This window comes from Thalassophryne amazonica, chromosome 22 (assembly GCF_902500255.1).
Source record: "Thalassophryne amazonica chromosome 22, fThaAma1.1, whole genome shotgun sequence".
Lineage (NCBI taxonomy): Eukaryota > Metazoa > Chordata > Actinopteri > Batrachoidiformes > Batrachoididae > Thalassophryne > Thalassophryne amazonica.
In genome coordinates, this window is record NC_047124.1 from 27,005,653 (window position 1) to 27,027,302 (window position 21,650).

General features: G+C 41.2%; 1 protein-coding gene across 1 annotated transcript in view; it reads left to right on the top strand.

The window, feature by feature from the left end:
* Positions 1-21,650, top strand: part of LOC117504220 (lysine-specific demethylase RSBN1L-like) — a 66,103-nt gene that overhangs the window by 15,192 nt on the left and 29,261 nt on the right. The window contains exons 2-4 of the mRNA XM_034163618.1: positions 4,944-5,093; positions 9,903-10,474; positions 13,691-13,849. Coding sequence (XP_034019509.1) covers positions 4,944-5,093; positions 9,903-10,474; positions 13,691-13,849 — 881 coding nt within the window. The remainder of the gene's footprint in view (positions 1-4,943; positions 5,094-9,902; positions 10,475-13,690; positions 13,850-21,650) is intronic.

Sequence of the window (21,650 nt, forward strand, 5' to 3'; positions counted from 1 at the left end):
AATAGAGCTCTGACTCTTTGTCAGCCTGGCTACAGTGCTGAAAAGAACCCTGGGGTTGTTCTTATTTTCTTCAATTAGTGATGAGTAGAAAGATGTCCTAGCTTTACGGAGGGCTTTTTATAGAGCAACAGACTCTTTTTCCAGGCTAAGTGAAGATCTTCTAAATTAGTGAGATGCCATTTCCTCTCCAACTTACGGGTTATCTGCTTTAAGCTACGAGTTTGTGAGTTATACCACGGAGTCAGGCACTTCTGATTTAAAGCTCTCTTTTTTAGAGGAGCTACAGCATCCAAAGTTGTCTTCAATGAGGATGTAAAACTATTGACGAGATACTCTATCTCACTTACAGAGTTTAGGTAGCTACTCTGCACTGTGTTGGTATATGGCATTAGAGAACATAAAGAAGGAATCATATCCTTAATCCTAGTTACAGCGCTTTCTGAAAGACTTCTAGTGTAATGAAACTTATTCCCCACTGCTGGGTAGTCCATCAGAGTAAATGTAAATGTTATTAAGAAATGATCAGACAGAAGGGAGTTTTCAGGGAATACTGTTAAGTCTTCTATTTCCATACCATAAGTCAGAACAAGATCTAAGATATGATTAAAGTGGTGGGTGGACTCATTTACTTTTTGAGCAAAGCCAATAGAGTCTAATAATAGATTAAATGCAGTGTTGAGGCTGTCATTCTCAGCATCTGTGTGGATGTTAAAATTGCCCACTATAATTATCTTATCTGAACTAAGCACTAAGTCAGACAAAAGGTCTGAAAATTCACAGAGAAACTCACAGTAACGACCAGGTGGACGATAGATAATAACAAATAAAACTGGTTTTTGGGACTTCCAATTTGGATGGACAAGACTAAGAGTCAAGCTTTCAAATGAATTAAAGCTCTGTCTGGGTTTTTGATTAATTAATAAGCTGGAATGGAAGATTGCTGCTAATCCTCCGCCCCGGCCCGTGCTACGAGCATTCTGACAGTTAGTGTGACTCGGGGGTGTTGACTCATTTAAACTAACATATTCATCCTGCTGTAACCAGGTTTCTGTAAGGCAGAATAAATCAATATGTTGATCAATTATTATATCATTTACCAACAGGGACTTAGAAGAGAGAGACCTAATGTTTAATAGACCACATTTAACTGTTTTAGTCTGTGGTGCAGTTGAAGGTGCTATATTATTTTTTCTTTTTGAATTTTTATGCTTAAATAGATTTTTGCTGGTTATTGGTAGTCTGGGAGCAGGCACCGTCTCTACGGGGATGGGGTAATGAGGGGATGGCAGGGGGAGAGAAGCTGCAGAGAGGTGTGTAAGACTACAACTCTGCTTCCTGGTCCCAACCCTGGATAGTCACAGTTTGGAGGATTTAAGAAAATTGGCCAGATTTCTAGAAATGAGAGCTGCTCCATCCAAAGTGGGATGGATGTCGTCTCTCCTAACAAGACCAGGTTTTCCCCAGAAGCTTTGCCAATTATCTATGAAGCCCACCTCATTTTTTGGACACCACTCAGACAGCCAGCAATTCAAGGAGAACATGCGGCTAAACACGTCACTCCCGGTCTGATTGGGGAGGGGCCCAGAGAAAACTACAGAGTCCGACATTGTTTTTGCAAAGTTACACACCGATTTAATGTTAATTTTAGTGACCTCCGATTGGCGTAACTGGGTGTCATTACTGCCGACGTGAATTACAATCTTACCAAATTTACGCTTAGCCTTAGCCAGCAGTTTCAAATTTCCTTCAATGTCGCCTGCTCTGGCCCCCGGAAGACAATTGACTATGGTTGCTGGTGTCGCTAACTTCACATTTCGCAAAACAGAGTCACCAATAACCAGAGTTTGATCCTCGGCGGGTGTGTCGTCGAGTGGGGAAAAATGGTTAGAGATGTGAACGGGTTGGCGGTGTACACGGGGCTTCTGTTTAGGGCTACGCTTCCTCCTCACAGTCACCCAGTCAGCCTGCTTTCCTGGCTGCTCGGGATCTGCCAGGGGGTAACTAACGGTGGCTAAGCTACCTTGGTCCGCACCGACTACAGGGGCCTGGCTAGCTGTAGAATTTTCCACGGTGTGGAGCCGAGTCTCCAATTCGCCCAGCCTGGCCTCCAAAGCTACGAATAAGATACACTTATTACAAGTACCGTTACTGCTAAAGGAGGCCGAGGAATAACTAAACATTTCACACCCAGAGCAGAAAAGTGCGGGAGAGACAGGAGAAGCCGCCATGCTAAATCGGCTAAGAGCTAGTAGCTACGCTAAGCTAGCGGATTCCTAAAAACACGCAAAGTGAATAATGTGTAAATAATTTAGAGGTGATTCAGCAGAAGGAGTGCTTTAGTTAAGGCACGTAAAGATTACACTGGGAAACAAATCGTAATCTAGATAACTAGATCAATCTAACTGCGCAGATTAAACAGCTAACAGATACAGAAAAACACCGCTGTGCTCCGGAACAGGAAGTGATACAATACCGCAGTGAGAGCCAACCACCAGTAGAGGCAAGCAAGAGCAAAACATAACAGGGTTATTCCCATTCTAATCCGGGTTCCATCGTCTGCACGGTTTATTTTTCTGTTGGCGAATCAGTGTGACAGGATGCGGTCGGCTGGCTTACTGTAGCAACAGCGTCTTCATGCCAAACTGGAAATTCTGTGAGCAGACCCACAGATTTCTCCATCTCGTTAGCTGCATTGAGTTAAATCCATGGTAAATGCATCAATCAATGCAGTTAAATCCATTAAATCCAAGCATTTCGGCATCATCGTAGTGGCACTAGTTTCTGTCTCAGCTGAGAGCAACATTATTGGCACCTGCGTAGCAACGTGGTCAGGGCGCGGAGTTGTGTAAAATGTAAATAAAAACAGAATACAATGATTTGCAAATCATCTTCAACCTATATTCAACTGAATACACCACAAAGACAAGATATTTCATGTTCAAACTGATAAACGTTATTGTTTTTGTGCAAATATTTGCTCATTTTGAAATGTTTTTTGTTTCAAAAAAGTTGGGATCAGTGGTATGTTTACCACTGTGTTACATCACCTTTCCTTAACAACACTAACAACACTCAATAAGCGTTTGGGAACAGATGTGTAAGTTGTCCATGCCATGGGCACTAACACACGCCCATACCATCACAGATGCTGGCTTTTGAACTTTGCGCTAGTAACAATCTGGATGGCCCTTTATCTCTTTTGTCCGGAGGACACGACGTCCATGATTTCCAAAAACAGTTTGAAATGTGGACTCATCAGACCACAGCACACTTTTCCACTTTGCGTCTGCCCATTTCAAATGAGCTCGGGAAGCAGAGAAGGCGGTGGCGTTTCTGGATGTTCTTGATGCATGGCTTTCTCTTTGCATGGTGGAGTTTTAACTTGCACTTGTAGATGTCGCGACGAACTGTGTTAACTGACAATGGTTTTCTGAAGTGTTTCTGAGCCCACGCGGTAAGATCCTTTACACAATGATGTCGGTTTTTAATGCAGTGCTGCCTGAGGGATTGAAGGTTATTTACATTTTACACAACGTCCCAACTTCATTGGAATTGAGGTTGTACATCAAATGTGAAACGGTTGAATATTTTCCCACGTCTACTCAATATTTTATGGTCTGAAATCGCACACAATTAGCAAATCAGATTTGTGGAATGAATGTAATTGGATTAGAATGTAGGTTTTAAATCTCATATCTACCACATTGTCTTTATCTTGTACTTTGCTTAATTTCAAGTAATTCCAAAGTGCTGAGATCCTCAGCATTTTGTCTTCCTTTTTTGTTGCACAACTAAAACCTTGATGATATTGTCACTGTTGAGTTGCAGGAATGTGAAGCGGATGAGATTAAATGACAGTAAAGCTATTTTTCCACATTATTACTCAAATTCAAATCTATAAATAAAGTAGGCCTATAAAAATGTTCTGATGAAATTCATTTTGTAGCTTTTAAATAGCCAACTTCAAAAAATAAAAACTAATTACTTAACCTAATGTGTGAATATCTGAGTAGTCAAGTACTCAGGTCCAGCTCGAGTAACGTGAGGCTTTATGGTTTTGATTGAAAATGCGGAGGGACTCTGCAGTCATAATCTTCCACCATGTAGTGAAAAAGGGTTTGCATTGAAATGAGTTCTGTTCATCCTCGTCTTAAAGAACAAGCTTCAATGTACCCTAATGAACAGAATTCATTTCGATGAACTTTTGATGGTGTTGAGGCTTTGACGAACGAGCAAGAGCCCTGCCAGCTACTGCTGACACCTGATATTCTCCTGAATGTGCTTCACAATAAAAGTATTTTCACATCAAAGGTCAGCAGCACTCAATAAAGGCCGTTAATGGGAAGGAATAGCATCAGTGCTTTGGCTGATGTTAGCAGGTTAATGGAGGACAAATGGTGGAAAGCTAACATTACATAATTAAAATCTTGCACGCTGCTTCACTTTCAAGGATTGTGAGGTTACAGGAAATTGGTCCCATGGGGAATTATTGGGTACAATGTCTTGTTCATTCTTGCTGTTAACTAGTCTGTAGGAGCATGTGATTGTAAGGCCGATTGTAACGTGTCAAACCAAGCAATCTACTTGGTACTAACCGTCTTACAGAATGAAGGTGATGCATCTACAAGGTGTCACAGTTGAACTATGAGCTCATACTGAACAGTGCTGAACTTGGAGGGTGGAGTTTGAAAGCTAAATGTTCTAGCAAATACAGAGTAGAAAAAAAAATGATGAAGCAAAGGTTCTGGTTAATGTCCACGATCTTATGGTGTAGGACTTCAGTTTACAGGTCAGGGTTAAATGAAATAAATCAGAGTGAAGAATGCATAAAAATAGTGAGCGCCTGTCAGCTGGTGAACCTGAGCACATATGCTAATATGTTTCCACCACTGAGACCTGGAATGTTTTTTTGTTTGTTTTTTTCTCCCTATTTGCTTCCACAGAGCACTCCACTAAGGACAAGACCAAAGAGAGAGACAAGGAGGAGAGGGAGAGGAAGAAGGTCAAAGAAAGAGAGAGAGAAAAAGAGAAGAAGCACAAGGTGATGAACGAGATCAAGAGGGAGAACGGAGAAGTCGAGCAGCTGATGAAAGGTTGGTGAGAACGCACACAAACCCATGTGTCTGCTCAATTATATACTACAACCTTTAAAAAGTTTTTGAATGATGAGCTCTGTTCACATTTTTTGCTGTACACTGAAGACATTTGGGTTTGAGATCAAAACAGAAAAACAGTGGTCAGTTCTTTCCTGTAAAGTGCCGGTCACAACCCACCGTGCGTTTTTTTTTTTTTTCCGCCGTACGTTTTCTGCGGATTCCACAGCCACTACGTTTTTGTGAAAACGTACGGAGGCAGTAGCAAGAGGAGGGAGGGAGTACGTTCAGCGCACGCCTCTAGGAGTGTACCGGTAAAGAGAGTTGACAATAAAGCAGTGTGTGTGTGTGTGTGTGTGTGTGTGTGTGTGTGTGTGTGGTCGGCTTTTCTTTTGATCAATCAATCAATCAATCAATTTTTTTATATAGCGCCAAATCACAACAAACAGTTGCCCCAAGGCGCTTTATATTGTAAGGCAAGGTCATACAATAATTATGTAAAACCCCAACGGTCAAAACGACCCCCTGTGAGCAAGCACTTGGCTACAGTGGGAAGGAAAAACTCCCTTTTAACAGGAAGAAACCTCCAGCAGAACCAGGCTCAGGGAGGGGCAGTCTTCTGCTGGGACTGGTTGGGGCTGAGGGAGAGAACCAGGAAAAAGACATGCTGTGGAGGGGAGCAGAGATCGATCACTAATGATTAAATGCAGAGTGGTGCATACAGAGCAAAAAGAGAAAGAAACAGTGCATCATGGGAACCCCCCAGCAGTCTACGTCTATAGCAGCATAACTAAGGGATGGTTCAGGGTCACCTAATCCAGCCCTAACAATAAGCTTTAGCAAAAAGGAAAGTTTTAAGCCTAATCTTAAAAGTAGAGAGGGTGTCTGTCTCCCTGATCTGAATTGGGAGCTGGTTCCACAGGAGAGGAGCCTGAAAGCTGAAGGCTCTGCCTCCCATTCTACTCTTACAAACCCTAGGAACTACAAGTAAGCCTGCAGTCTGAGAGCGAAGCGCTCTATTGGGGTGATATGGTACTACGAGGTCCCTAAGATAAGATGGGACCTGATTATTCAAAACCTTATAAGTAAGAAGAAGAATTTTAAATTCTATTCTAGAATTAACAGGAAGCCAATGAAGAGAGGCCAATATGGGTGAGATATGCTCTCTCCTTCTAGTCCCCGTCAGTACTCTAGCTGCAGCATTTTGAATTAACTGAAGGCTTTTTAGGGAACTTTTAGGACAACCTGATAATAATGAATTACAATAGTCCAGCCTAGAGGAAATCAATGCATGAATTAGTTTTTCAGCATCACTCTGAGACAAGACCTTTCTGATTTTAGAGATATTGCGTAAATGCAAAAAAGCAGTCCTACATATTTGTTTAATGTTTAATGTTTGTTTAATAAATTGATGTGTGTGTTATGAGCGGGACCGGAGCGGCAGGTGTTTTTCGGCGTCGGCGATGCATGAGCATGTCCAGCCTGCAGCGGTCAGTTGTACAAGTGTTTACTTGCCTCGAAAAGTTACAGCTAGTTATCAGACTGAAGCTGTGGAGTGTCTGTGTTGCTGAAGTTTGGAAATAAAGTCCAAGTTCAAGTGAGAAGCTGCGTTGTGCATGCAAGTCTATCGGCCTCCCCACATCAGAGTTAGTGAAAAGTCACACAAGGTGTGAAACACTGATAGAGGAATGTATTCACTACACACTTGATTACCAGCTTTTTAAATTTCAACTTAATTCTAATTTATATATGTGTATATGTGTATCACAATCTTCAAGTTCTGATACCTACAATTTAATTCCATAGTATGTGGTGAGTAGCCTACTGCCTCTGTACGGATTTGGTTAATTCAATAGTAATTGAATGAAATGTGCTGCTTTGAATCCGTACTGAGGCAGTACTCACAACGTGCGTCATCTGTACTGCTGGTGAATCCGCAGGCTGACCGCAGCGAAAGTTCTGTATGTACTAAAACCTCTACGGCGTGTCTGCGTGCTCCTAAATTCGTACTGAGGCAGTACTTATGACGTATGGATCTCCAAATTTAGCCCACATTTTTGCAAGTAGACTGCACACGCACGTGCAAGTACGGCTTAATTCACATCAACGAGTAATTCAGATACTGGCAGCCTGTGACAGACATTTATTTATCATATTGTCTGACATATCCCACACTAAATAGCGATCCAAATAATCAGTAGTTTAATCTCCTGGGGGTATAGCTGCAGTCTACCGACGATTGAGGGGCTCGACATTAAGACTTGCACGATTAAACGGCTAAGAGTAAAGATCCAGTTTTGAACACATTTTCAACACTTTTTTTCACCTACTACTACTAATGGTGATGATGATATTATTATTAATAATAATTTATTGTTATATTTTTAACAATTAAAACGTTCAATTAATATTACTCTAAATGTCCTAGTTTTACTCCTACTATTTTTGAATTAAGTGTAATTGAGGAGCCATACAAAAAACTCTTTACTTAACTTTTTTTTAAATAAATAAAAGCTAAAACAAAAAGGAGCATTTTGTGATTAAAGTTGCTTTTTTGTTCCCCCCCATTAATGCATGACAGAGCTGTTAAATTGTCAAGTGTGCACATTGGATTAATTTTAATGTGCTTGCAATGTGCAAGTGCAATATCTGGTAAAATGCAACTATTGGATTGACGAAGCCAAGATTGGGAAACAAGATTGTATCAACAGATTGTAAATTATATATACACCATCATTTCCAGACTGAATATTAGCTGCACCCACCAGTTTTAAAAGAAAAGAGAAATTGTACATAAATAAGCTGCAATTGTCTTTAAGCCGCAGGTCTCCATGTTGTAACATGAGATATTTACACAGAAAAATGTTAGAAAGATTTTTTAACTTTTAATTAAATACTTACCGTAAATTCTTTTTTTCCCAGAAGATGACACGTAAATATTGACGCGCACGTTATTGCGCAGCGTCTCTGCTCCACACAGAGAATGGAGTAATTTTAACTTTTTCTTGACATTTCATCACACGCAGCCAGGATCGGATGGAGTCTGTTGTAAATGAGACGTTAATGAAGCGCTGTGGCTTTTTTGACTTGTTGCGCCAAGACAGAGAACCGGTGGAGGGGGGGCTTTCGCTCTGCTAACTGATCTGACAGCACAAGTCTGGCGCAAACTGCCAGAGAGGGAGTTTTCTTCTCTAAAACGAACAGGTAAGACCTTATATTTACACTGTTTGTGAATTTACACTCGTGAGGAGCGCAGCTTTCAGGAAATCAATTGACAGCATCAAATGCCATATTTCGACTTGTGAAAAAGCCTGTAAAAATCCATAAATTAGCCGCATCATTGTAAAAGCCGCAGTGCTCAAAGCGTGTGGAAAAAAAATGGCAGTTTAGGCCTATAGTCCGGAAATGACGTGTGTGTGAAAACAGCTCCAGCACCTCATGAGCTTTAAGGAATAAACAGGTTCAAGGAAATGGATGGATATTAAACTTTGTTACAAAATTGAACATCAAAGACATTGATTTTTAATTACCTCTCATCTATAGTATCTTCACAGCCTGCCAGGGCGGTGCAACCCACACTTTAGGAATCACTTTTCTCTGGCCTTTGCACCCCTTGGGGAATTTTGAACCATCGTGTTACTGCTTTCCACCGCCATCATTAAAACACCAAATGAGGGAATATCTGTGAGAAGATAACTGTTCCATCTTAACAGTGGAGCTCCAGAGACTTAGAGAATTCTGGCAACACTTTACTGAGACACTTTGCGTTGGTTTTTCCTTTAATTTTTCACCCGTCTGTCGCTGCTGTCGCTATGTGTGGACGTAGGTGTAGAATTATGAAGGGGTGACGTGGTTTAAAGAGCTTTTGGATTAGGAGTAGCTTGGATATTGTACTGTAAATACCTTCTCTCTATTCATCATTCTATTGCACCCCCTCCACCGAAGAGTCCAACCCCTTCCCCCACATGTGTCTGCCCCCCCGGCTGTCTTATTCCTGCCTTATCTGGTATGAACATGTGTGGGATACGAAGTACATTAAACGTGTGTGTGTGTGTGAGAGAGAAAGAGAGAGAGAGAGAGGGAGCAATAGCCAACATTTAAATTATGCTGAGGCAGCAGCGGCTCCATCAGCGTGACATACACACCGTGTACAGTACACACACACGTTTACACAACTGCTGGGTAACAGTGAAGCAGTTAATAACATGTTTGAAAACTGATACGAGGGTCCGTGGGACACACAAACACTGTGCATAAATTTACATGTTCCGCCGTAGGCGTTCAAGTGTCTGCGATGTACAGTATTACTGCTGTGCCGCTATGACACTAAAATGCTTCTTTTCTAGCTTAGTTATATCTGCTTTACCCAAAAGATTCCATTTCAGTGGCGTTTGGTATGTTTTATACGTACACCGCTGGGATTGACACCAAGAAACACAAAGCCGTCTGTGTTCCTGGTGAAAAATACTCAGCGATCATTAATTTTATATGTAAAACAAAACATTCTACCCTCCTTTTATTAAAGCAGGTTTTTTTTAATGATCAATAATTCAGAAAATATAAGAAAATATAACTCAAGCTCAGATGTCAATATTAAAGTTTCAGTACACACAGAATGGAATTTTATTTTTATTACTTAAATTAAGGAAAGCTGGATTTTATTGGAAGCTGTTTCTGACCAGGAGCTTTCTCAGAATCACTGACACATTTACATTTTTGTGTGTTTGTCATCTGCTGCAATACACACTTTAAAAAGCTACTTTTATCTTAGTCTCTTTTTGTTCTCTTCTGCTTTGTCACACCATCCAGATGAAAAAGAGAAAGCCAAGATGAGCTTGGAGGAGCTGCAGATCAAAAAAGTGAAAAAGAAAAAGAAGAAAAAACACAAAGAGGGGGAGAAGCATAAACGAGTGAAGATGTACCACCGTTCTTGCCAGACAAATTGTGCCGACCTTCTTCGTCTGTGTCCTCCTCCTATATCCCCCTCCTCTTATCTCCAGAACACCTCCTCCCTGTCGCCATTTAAGTCCCCGTTGCCACCTCCTCCTCACAAGGCCTCACTTTTGCTGGTGTCCCCCTCATCCCTCTCCCCTCCTCTTGCATCCACCTCACTCTGTAATTCTTCTCTGGACAACTCTCTAAACTCGCTGTCAGCCTCCATTAAGACCACTGACATGTCAAACAAACACCGGCTTCAGAGCGCCTATCCTGGTATGGCAGGCCTAGAGTTTGAGCCGTACATCCATATAGAGAACCAGCCTAATGGAGGGGCCCTCGTGGCCCATGCCTACATGTCCCAGCTTTCCTCTCTCTCGCTGAGCGACAGGCAAAGATTCGCCCAGGAGTTTGTCACCTTGGCATTCAGTGAAGACTTATCCCAGGTACCGCACAGATATTGATTAAATTGTGCTGGGGACGTCAAGCTCGATGCCCTGGGTTGCTGTTCTGGTGTAATATCTTTGAATTCTTCAGTTCATTGGCTCACCTTTGACAGTGTTTTAAATAAGACTTTGATTTGAAGATAGATGGTCATTTAAACTAATGGGTTTAAAATTACTTGAAGCAGTTGGAGATTCACATTTATTTAGGGGTATAAATTATTGATTGTGAAAGTGCATTGTATCGCTGATATTTGCATGAACAATGGAATACGTGGGTTCAGAAAATAGATGGCTAACTATTCAGCCATTAATAGCAATATAAGTAATGTCAAGTGCATTTCATAGTTATCATAGTTTTGCTTTGACTCAGTACTCCAGGACATCAAGTTTAAATTAAATATTTCTTATTGAGGCGATATTTTTAAGTTTAATTTCAAGATTTTGCATGCAGATTTATTGATCTATGCCTTATTTGTTTATTTTAGTGTTTAACACTGATCATACATACAACATTGCCACAGAAAATGTGATGCATATAAGACGTCTAGCTTCAGCTAATTTGCAGTCTTTGTCTGTGGTCAGGCGGGGCGAATCACAGCAAAACAGCCCGCACAAAAACATCGAGCTGACGTTGGGAGGGACACACGGTCGGGCAGGCGTGAACGATCCTGCTGCGACGGTTTTGTGCATGCGCTTGAGGGTGCACAAAACCATTGCAGCGGGAACACAGTGTGAGCAGCTCGAGTATGTGGAACCACATCGCGCAGCTGCTGTGGGAAAAAAAAAAATACATGCCACCCCGAGATTCAAACCTGAAATTTACAAAAGCTCTGATTGCCAGACAGAAACTTTACCACTGTACTACCATCGCTGTCCTATAAAAGGTGCGTCAAATGCCTGAAAGCAACAAGGAGATAAACGTGAATAATACAATAATGATTGATGCATTTGAAACCCTTTTTATAACAAAAGGGCTGAATATAGTTCTTACAAAGAAAGAAAGAAAGACAGACACACACACACATATATATATATATATATATATATATATATATATATATATATATATATATATATATATATATATATATATATATATATATATATATACAAGGTCTGTGAGAAAAGTATCCGACCTTTTTATTTTTTTCAAAAACTATATGGATTTGAATCATCTGCGCTTGCATCAGACAAGCTTGAACCTTCGTGCGCATGCGTGAGTTCATTCGCCTGTGGGCAGGCTTTGAGTGAGCACTGGTCCGCCCCCCTCGTCGGATTTTTATTGCTTAGGAATGGCTGAGCGACTGCCGCTTTGTTCCATGAAAATTTTTTTAGAAACTCTGCCAGACAGCCAGATGGAAACCATTTGGAAGATTCAGATGGCTTTCGGTGATCAGTATCACACGGATTAAGGACCATTAAAACTGGATTAAAAACGGCCCACAGTGGCGGAGGGCGCACCGTGCCCCGAGCGGCCATCGACAGGCTGGAACGAGCAGATCACTTCCAAATTTAAGGCTCTGTTGATGCAGGACGTCGTGTGACTAGCAGAGAAGTTTCAGACGAGGTCGGGATCAGCACTTTATCGGCACATTCCACTGTTGAAGGAGATTTTGTAATGAAAGACGTGCGGACGGATTCACGCGTCGGGACGCAGCCGCTCATGGCGCGGGACAAACACCACCTCCGTGTTGGAAACCATTCGTAAGATTCAGACGGCTTTCGGTGGCTTTTCAGTCGTGTGACTATCCGAGAAATTGTGCATGAGCTGGACATGCCAGAACATGTCCTGTGAGGCTTCATCACGGCGTTGCTTTGCGCCATGCGGCTCCACCGCGATGCGCGGAATTCCTCCGCTCCTCTTTCCATGACAAAAACTCCTGTAACAGTGAAATGTGCCGTTCATTTCCACACTGGACGCTGTGTTGATCCGGGACGTCGTCTGACTTCCACAGGAATTGCGGAAGACGTGGACATCTGCACTTTTTCGGCACATTGAGACAGACGTGCGGAGGAATTCCGCGTGTCGTGGTGGAGCCGCATGGCGCAAAGCAACGCCATGATGAAGCCTCACAGGACATGTTCTGGCATGTCCAGCTCATGCACAATTTCTCGGATAGTCACACGACTGAAAAGCCACCAAAAGCCGTCTGAAAGCCATCTGTAAGCCGTCCTGTGAGACCAACACAGAGGTGCTTTTGTCCCGCGCCATGAGCGGCACGGTGGCGCATTCCTCCGCTTCTCTTTCCATGAAAAAACTCCTGTAACAGTGGAATGTGCCGAAAAAGTCTTGATGTCCACGTCTTCTGCCATTTTTGTGGAAGTCAGACGACGTCCCGGATCAACAAAGCCTTCACGTTGGAAATGATCTGGTTGTTTCAGCGGGGTGTCAGCCTGTCGATTGGTGCTCGGAGTGCGCCGCGCTCTCAGATGCTGTGGCCGGTCTTTAAACCGGCTGGAGCACTCCTTAATCTGTGTAATCCCCATAAAATCGTCCCTGAAAGCCATCTGAATTTTCCGAATGGTGTCCACCTGGAGGTCTCTCACAGTTTCTGGAAAAATTTGATGCAGCAAAGCTCCAAATCATTCAGACATTTATTCGCAATAAAAATCAGACGAGAGGGGTGGACCAGTGCTCACACAAAGCCTGCTCACAGGCGAATGACGCAACCGACAGGCGTGAAAAAACTCACGCATGCGCACGAAGGTTCAAGCTTGGCTGATGCAATCACACGTGATTCAAATCCATATGTTTTTTGCAAAAAAATAAAAAGGTCGGATACTTTTCTCACAGACCTTGTGTGTGCGTGTGTGTGTGTGTGTGCATGTATGTATGTATGTATGTATATGTGTGTGTATATATATATATATATATATATATATATATATATCTGGCTTTGTAGATTTCTGGAGGGACTGCACTGTTCACCCTGTATAGGTGTGAACACACCAAAACTCTTGAAGCTGGTTGTAGGTACTCTGGTGAGTGTGGGGACAGCAGACCAGTTCAGCTATTGTGTGACTGTTGTGTAACCTTACCTGGCAGCCAATACTTATGCCCCCTTTGGACATTTTATTAAATATTTGGATTATATCAAAATGGTTAATTTGCATTTATTTCTGAACACATTTAAGTAGTATTTTACCAGTAGCTCTGTCCAGGTCTGTGTGTGGTTACGTTAATGCGATTAATTAATTAACTGACTTTGTTTGTAGGCAGCCCATTATGTCATGGGGATTGTCCATGGTGAAGCTGCCTACCTACCTGACTTCTTGGAGTACTTCTCTTCCAACTTCCCATCGGCTCCAGTTAAAATGGAAATACTGGGAAAGAAAGACATTGAAACAACCACTATGGCTAATTTCTACTCTCAGGTAAATCCGGCAGAAGTCAGTGGAAAAAAATGATTTACGCATTTCTAGCTTGGTTTTCAGATCTGACGTTGTAGAGATTAACTACACAAAGCAGATGCATAACTTCCTGTTATCTGATATCTAAGTTAACAGAGGAGATATTGATGAATCAGGATTTCACATACACATTTTTAACCATACTTTTATTAAGATCTAAGCCATTGTTTTGTCGTGTCTTTGAACATTGGCTTTCTTAAACAGTCAAAACCTTTTCCTAATGTGTACTATTATGTGTTTCATATAATGGAAGATTGTTTCAGTTTTGTGCTGCTCTTATGATGTCACAAGGTGTTGTAAGTGTATGTTAAGGTTATGTGATGGTACGTTCAGTCTGAGAGGGAAGGCTCATTGCACAATAGATTTACAACTGTCTACACCTTTTTTTTCTCTCTTTGTCTTTCTGTCTTACAGACACACACAGGAAGACGTAGAGACTTTTTGTGGTGTGCACATACCGACTATATGAAAACAAAACTTTGAAGCGTGTGTCATCAGTGGTTGTACTGTGTTGTCACAGTTGAGGCAGTTTCCTTCGAGGTTTTTTTAGTTCTCTATATGTACATCTGTATTCATGTCTGTTGTAGTGTTTTCAGTGAGAGTGAACTGTGTGGCCTTTTGCTGGTTTTAGAATCGCTAACTCTTGAATAAAAAAAAAAGCCTTGTACATGTGGGAACTATTTGAAGTACAGCTGAATTAATGAGAAGAGGGAGCACTTTATTTTTGTGTATCACATATGTTGTGTAACTCAGAAGCATTTACATCCATTAAATATCAATTTGTAGGGGAAACCGGGACACGGTGAATCACAGGGCACAGTGAATCAGTAGCTATACCTGCAAAACTACATATATATTTGCAGCAGTTATGCCATATTTTTATGCATAAAGACATCCCCCTTATAAATTAGTGTTTTGTTTTTGGATGCATTAAGGTTTTGTAAAACTAAGTGGCACGTGAAGTCAGTTTTTTCCTATCAAAAGTAAATTTTGTGGATGTCAGTGTCTTTGTATTTATTTCTCACAACAGAGGAAAGGTGGCCCAAAAAATTATTAGTTAGAAGACTACCCCATCCAACTGATGCGCATGTGTTATGTCTTCTCCAGACTATCAGATATTTGATAATATGACTCGTGTGTCACATGCACCCGGGGCACAGTGAATCAGTCTAGAAAGTGATTTACTAAGCCCCAGTATCAAGTGGATGACAAATATTACTTGTTGAAGCGTATACATTTATTTTACCTTGAATTATTTCCATAATTTGTGTATATAAACAACTGTTTTCACATTTGAACAGAAATTATGACAGTTGTATTTATAATAGTTTCTAAAGGACTTATATCACTATATAAGACACTCACACTTTACATACCTGGTTTGCTGGATTATACACTCAACAAAAATATAAACGCAACACTTTTGGTTTTGCTCCCATTTTGTATGAGATGAACTCAAAGATCTAAAACTTTTTTCACATACACAATATCACCATTTCCCTCAAATATTGTTCACAAACCAGTCTAAATCTGTGATAGTGAGTACTTCTCCTTTGCTGAGATAATCCATCCCACCTCACAGGTGTGCCATACCACGATGCTGATTATCAATCAATCAATCAGTTTTATTTATATAGCGCCAAATCACAACAAACAGTTGCCCCAAGGCACTTTACATTGTAAGGCAAGGCCATACAATAATTACGTAAAAACCCCAACGGTCAAAACGACCCCCTGTGAGCAAGCACTTGGCGACAGTGGGAAGGAAAAACTCCCTTTTAACAGGAAGAAACCTCCAGCAGAACCAGGCTCAGGGAGGGGCAGTCTTCTGCTGGGACTGGTTGGGGTTGATTAGACACCATGATTATTGCACAGGTGTGCCTTAGACTGCCCACAATAAAAGGCCACTCTGAAAGGTGCAGTTTTATCACACAGCACAATGCCACAGATGTCGCAAGATTTGAGGGAGCGTGCAATTGGCATGCTGACAGCAGGAATGTCAACCAGAGCTGTTGCTCATGTATTGAATGTTCATTTCTCTACCATAAGAAACCGTCTCAGGGAAGCTCATCTGCATGCTCGTCGTCCTCATCGGGGTCTCGACCTGACTCCAGTTCGTCGTCGTAACCGACTTGAGTGGGCAAATGCTCACATTCGCTGGAGTTTGGCACGTCGGAGAGGTGTTCTCTTCACGGATGAATTCCAGTTCACACTGTCCAGGGCAGATGGCAGACAGCGTGTGTGGCGTCGTGTGGGTGAGCGGTTTTCTGATGTCAATGTTGTGGATCGAGTGGCCCATGGTGGCGGTGGGGTTATGGTATGGGCAGGCGTCTGTTATGAACGAAGAACACAGGTGCATTTTATTGATGGCATTTTGAATGCCCAGAGATACCGTGACGAGATCCTGAGGCCCATTGTTGTGCCATACATCCAAGAACATCACCTCATGTTGCAGCAGGATAATGCACGGCCCCATGTTGCAAGGATCTGTACACAATTCTTGGAAGCTGTCCCAGTTCTTGCATGGCCGGCATACTCACCGGACATGTCACCCATTGAGCATGTTTGGGATGCTCTGGACTGGCATATACGACAGCGTGTACCAGTTCCTGCCAATATCCAGCAACTTCGCACAGCCATTGAAGAGGAGTGGACCAACATTCCACAGGCCACAATTGACAACCTGATCAACTCTATGCGAAGGAGATGTGTTGCACTGCATGAGGCAAATGGTGGTCACACCAGATACTGACTGGTATCCCCCCCCCCAATAAAACAAAACTGCACCTTTCAGAGTGGCCTTTTATTGTGGACAGTCTAAGGCAGACCTGTGCACTAATCATGGTGTCTAATCAGCATCTTGATATGGCACACCTGTGAGGTATTACATCCACAATAGAATGACCTAAGCCTATGCATAATGTGTTTATACTGCCACAAAACAACATTTCTGATCCACTGTGCCCCGGTTTCCCCTACATGAAAGCAAAAGCTGGATAGATGCTAGATGTATATTGTACAATCACTCTGCCCCAGAAATACAACAGCTTACAAAAACAATTGAAAGCCTATTATGGCAACATGGTGGCTTATTGGTTAGCACTGTTGCCTCACAGCAAGAAGGTCATGGGATGGATTCCCACCTGTGGCCTTTCTGTGTGGAGTTTGTATGTTCTCGTCGTGTTCGCATGGGTTTCCTCCCACACTTAAAGACATGCAGGTTAGGTGAATTGGAAACTTTATAATTGTCCAGGTCTCCCTTGCAAAAGAGGTCTCAATCTCAGTGGGACTAACCTGGTTAAATAAAGGTTAAATTAAAATAATGCACATACCTGTGATGAGTGTATGTAAACCTCTGACCACAACAGCGTCTTCAAATTGAAGTGGTTTTCAATTTGGGAAGTTTAATAGGTGATGTGCTTTGAACCATGAGAATGCAGCCAGGTGACTCACCCCCCGAAAAAACAAAAAAATATGCCACCTTGACAAAAGTTTCAGATATGTATTATGGTTTTTCCTTTTCTGCTTGTTGTTGTCGTACTAGACTGAAGAAAAGGGCAAACAATTTAAATTAACTGGGTTGACATTTTCAAAAAGGTCTCACAGATCCTCTTAGAGAGTTTGTACTTGTCGCGCCACATCAGTATACGACGAGGCTTTAGTAAACAGAGATGGAGGGATGTAAAGGAAAACGTGTTGTTTACTCTGTGTGTGTTTGTGTGTTCTCTTGTGGTATTAACCATCTGTTTGAAGCATCTTTTTCCATCTGTGCAATATTTAACATCTTAAGGCCTGTTTGATGAGCTCAGACTCCATAAAAAATTAACAGCATTTGCAGGTTTGTGTGCGTGTGCACAAACTGCACTTGTTTTAGTGTTAAATCGGCTACAGCTTGTAGTTGAAGCCAAGACAAGAAAGCCTTTTTTAAAAAATAGGACATTTTAGCAAGATGCTAAGAGGTGGTGGACATATGCTGTGAGACCGTTATGAGTGTAGCTCCCCTCCCCACCGGATTTCTTGTATTTTGAGTTTTTCGTAGGTACAAACAAAATTTGAGTGGTACAGCACTGTAGTCAGAAGTGATATGCAGTTAGTCTCCAGTCATCCAAACTGATATGTTCAGTAAGTGAGAGAATATTTCATTAGTTGTACATTGGTTTAGTTTGAAAATCCTATGTAAAGTACACATAATAGGGCTGCAGCTATCAAATAGTTTTGGAATAAAGTATTCTATCAATTTTTTTTTATTGATTAATCAAGTAATTGGATAAAAAAAGTACTTTTGCATTGTTAAACAATATCAATAGGGCCAGGGCTCTCCTTAAGCTATGCCGCCATTTCTTAGCATGTCATCATGCGGATTTTCAAATTTAGAGTGTTCCCTGTCTGTTTTCCAGGGTAATTATTATTACTTTTCACATTGCTACAAATTTTGCAGCTTTCCCGGACTGTAAGTGCAGGGTGTCTGTGAAATCGTCAGTCAGCGGACAGACTGCATGTGAATGCAAACACAGCCTATGAAAAACGGCTGTGGGATGCAGCTTTTGCAGAAAAGCCGCATCCAACAGCCGTTTTTCCAGTTGATAAATCCACTGTGCACCGTTCATGAAAACTTTGATTGAATCCGAATAAAGGCATTTTTTTTTTTTTTTTTTTGAGTAGTTGAACCTGATTCACTTAAAGTGCGCACCCTTTAGCTTTGTCTGTGAGGCAGAGAGCAGCAAGTGGCCCAAAACGCGGTGCTGTGTATTTCTTAAAAATACAGAAATACAGTGCTTTGCTTTAAATACGCACTAAATCTGTTTCACCTGATCAGCGCAGACCCTCTTTCTCTTAAGAAGCTTTATATAACAGCTGAGTGGATCCTTGTCATTTGATTGGTGCTTTGTATGTCACATGACATGGATTAATTCATCCCATTTGTGTTGCATTGCATTTAGAGTGCGGCTTGGTTCCATTTAGAGTGCAAATTTTGGTTCCATACGTTTGGTACCATTGCACTCTCACGTGCCCGGCTTTGCCTCGTTGAATGGTATGTTCCAGCTTTCACCTCATGAAATATTTGTACCATTGAACTCATAAACATTCATATTTGTATATTATTTTACTCAATATGCCGCTTTGGAAAGTTGTAGCTTCTGCTGCTGCACTGATTAGTTCCTTACACCAGTTATGTGCATGCTCCATGTCTTCTCCAGTTTTTGTGGGAGCATTAGAGCGCCACATACAACAGCAACAACATGTCATTAATTATGAGTGGCTGGGGTTACAGAGGCAGGGCTACGACATCATCATTTCAGAAATGTTCCGTATTGTTTGTCCACCGTTTTCAGATTTATCCACTGTTGGACCTGTTTTCAAAAAGTATTGTTTTCAGCCACCCAAAAACCAGGCAAGTTGTGAGGGAGCCACCTGCTATTTTTGTTTTTGTTGAGAACGTGATTGCTGCGTGCAGCGCAGCGAGAGAGGGATGCTTGTCATGCACTTGCATTACCAGAATCCTCTGAGTAAACTCAACATCGACATCTTTTGTTGGTTAGTCATGAAAAACGAACGCGGATTTTTACCTTCATCACTTGGCAATGTAAATGTGCATGCTTGATTTAATTATGCCATCACAAGTTGAAGTAACAATTGCACATGCGCACTTCCTGATGGTGATGTTCAAACCATCGTGCAGCCCTAATGTACACACAAACAGATTTAAACGTGTGTACACACAACGTGAATTTACACAATATTGTGTGCAATATTGCATGAGCATATGTTTTACATTTTGGGAGTATGAAATCTGTTAAAGGGGCTGAAATGTTTATCAAGCAGCTGTATGACACCGTACGGTTATCCAGTAGGTTTTATTTTATTTTTTAATCTTGTTAACTGTATGCAGTTATACTTGTACACATCTCACCTATTCAAGATGTTTCACATCCTTTTGAATCATCTGTAAAAAGAAGTGTGGTAGTGGTGGCTGACTTGAAAAATTTGTTTTCTCCCTCTGACACAGCTAGCCCTCTTTATTTAGAGATTCCCTCTGTGTATAGTTCACTCACGAAAAAAGCCTTTTGTTGCCACAACCCTCCTGCATGGCTTTGTGTGAAGATACCTCCTGCTTTTTTTTTTATTTTTTTTTAAACTAAGTGCACAGTCAAAACGAGCTACAACACCATGAGAGGGTGATACAGACACAACAGAAAATGCAGCAGAACCCATTTTAAGCACCACTTAGTTTTCCTTCTAGCTATTTTCCTTTATTTCTTATGAAAAATTCATCATGTTCTGTGTATTTCTTGCAGTTTTGGCCACTCTCTGTAAAATAGACCCTTGATCTCAGAAAAAATTTTTTTTTTTCTTTTTTTTTGATGAAAGTGAATAAACATCTTAATTTTGTACAACATTAATTCATCCCTGCAATCGGGTGTCGTAACTGTTCCTTTAAGTAGCAGGGCTAACGTCACTGTCGGCTGCTCTGTGTAATTTTTCTCCCCTCCCTTGTCATTTTCACAGCAGTGACCTTGGAAAACAGTCTCGTGCACGCACATGCCTGTAGATATGAGCATGCACATAAATAAATACTGAGACACAGGTGTGCATTCACATAGATTAATGATTCTTTGCACTCATACACTTACCTTTCCTGGTTCACTCTCTTTTGCACTCTGCTTTTTCTGCTGCTGTTTGTCAGATTGAGAGGAAGAGGAGAACGTGTACATTTCCATTTAAAATCTGTTCTGTGTGTGTGCGTGTGCACATCAGATTATTAAATTTCATACATTGGCTCCTGCAGTATGACTCACAATCATGGCGTCTCACAGCAGGGATACACACCTCAGTGAAACACACAAACAATACATCCTTCTCTTTTATGTAATTTATATTTTGAAATTGGCAGTGAGCATTATGGGCCCCATTTTTATTTTGTTCCAAAGCAGATTGGAGCACAAATGCAGTTGCAGTACAATATACTCTGCAGAGATCTGACGAGTGCAACTTGAGTACTAATATTGGTGTGAAATTGAATTTGCAGAAATGTCTGCTCAGGCCACTTTGTGCAAAAGGGAGTTTCAGAGGCTTTGTTTTGCAGAGGTGTGCACATTAGATGTTACTGACATCACAAAACTCATTTGATGTAGAATATTTTCACTTTTGGCTCTGCTGTTGGATGATTTTTATATACTGAAGAAAAATGAAGTGACCGATTTATTATGGAGTTCCCCCATATATATATATATATATATATATATATATATATATATATATATATATATATATATATATATATATATATATATATATATATATATATATATAATCTCTCTGTGTGTGTGTGTGCGCCCCTGACCCCATCTGTTTCCATGATAGAGCTTGAGATGAATTGATGTGATTGTCCATCGTTAAAGTTTTACCTTTTGATTCTGTTTTCCTCTTCATGACTTCACTTCTTTATTGTGGCAGGATTGTGTCACACCAGTGGTCACCAAAATTGCTTGATGCACTGGTTGCACTTCTTAGGCTTTCCGTCTGTGCCCTTTATAGTAAGACACTTCAGGTTTTTCTCAAAACATGGTGACTTTTATCAGTGCTGCATTGTGACTATTCAAGATTGATGTCTTTGTTTGTACTGAGTACTACACTGATTAAAACTACAAAGCACTCGGCTAAAGCACAATCAGGTGTACATATGGTGTTGCACAGATCACAAAATTTTAAATTTGTTGTTTCCAAGTGGCAGATATGTCATTTTATGCCAAGATATGTTGAGTTA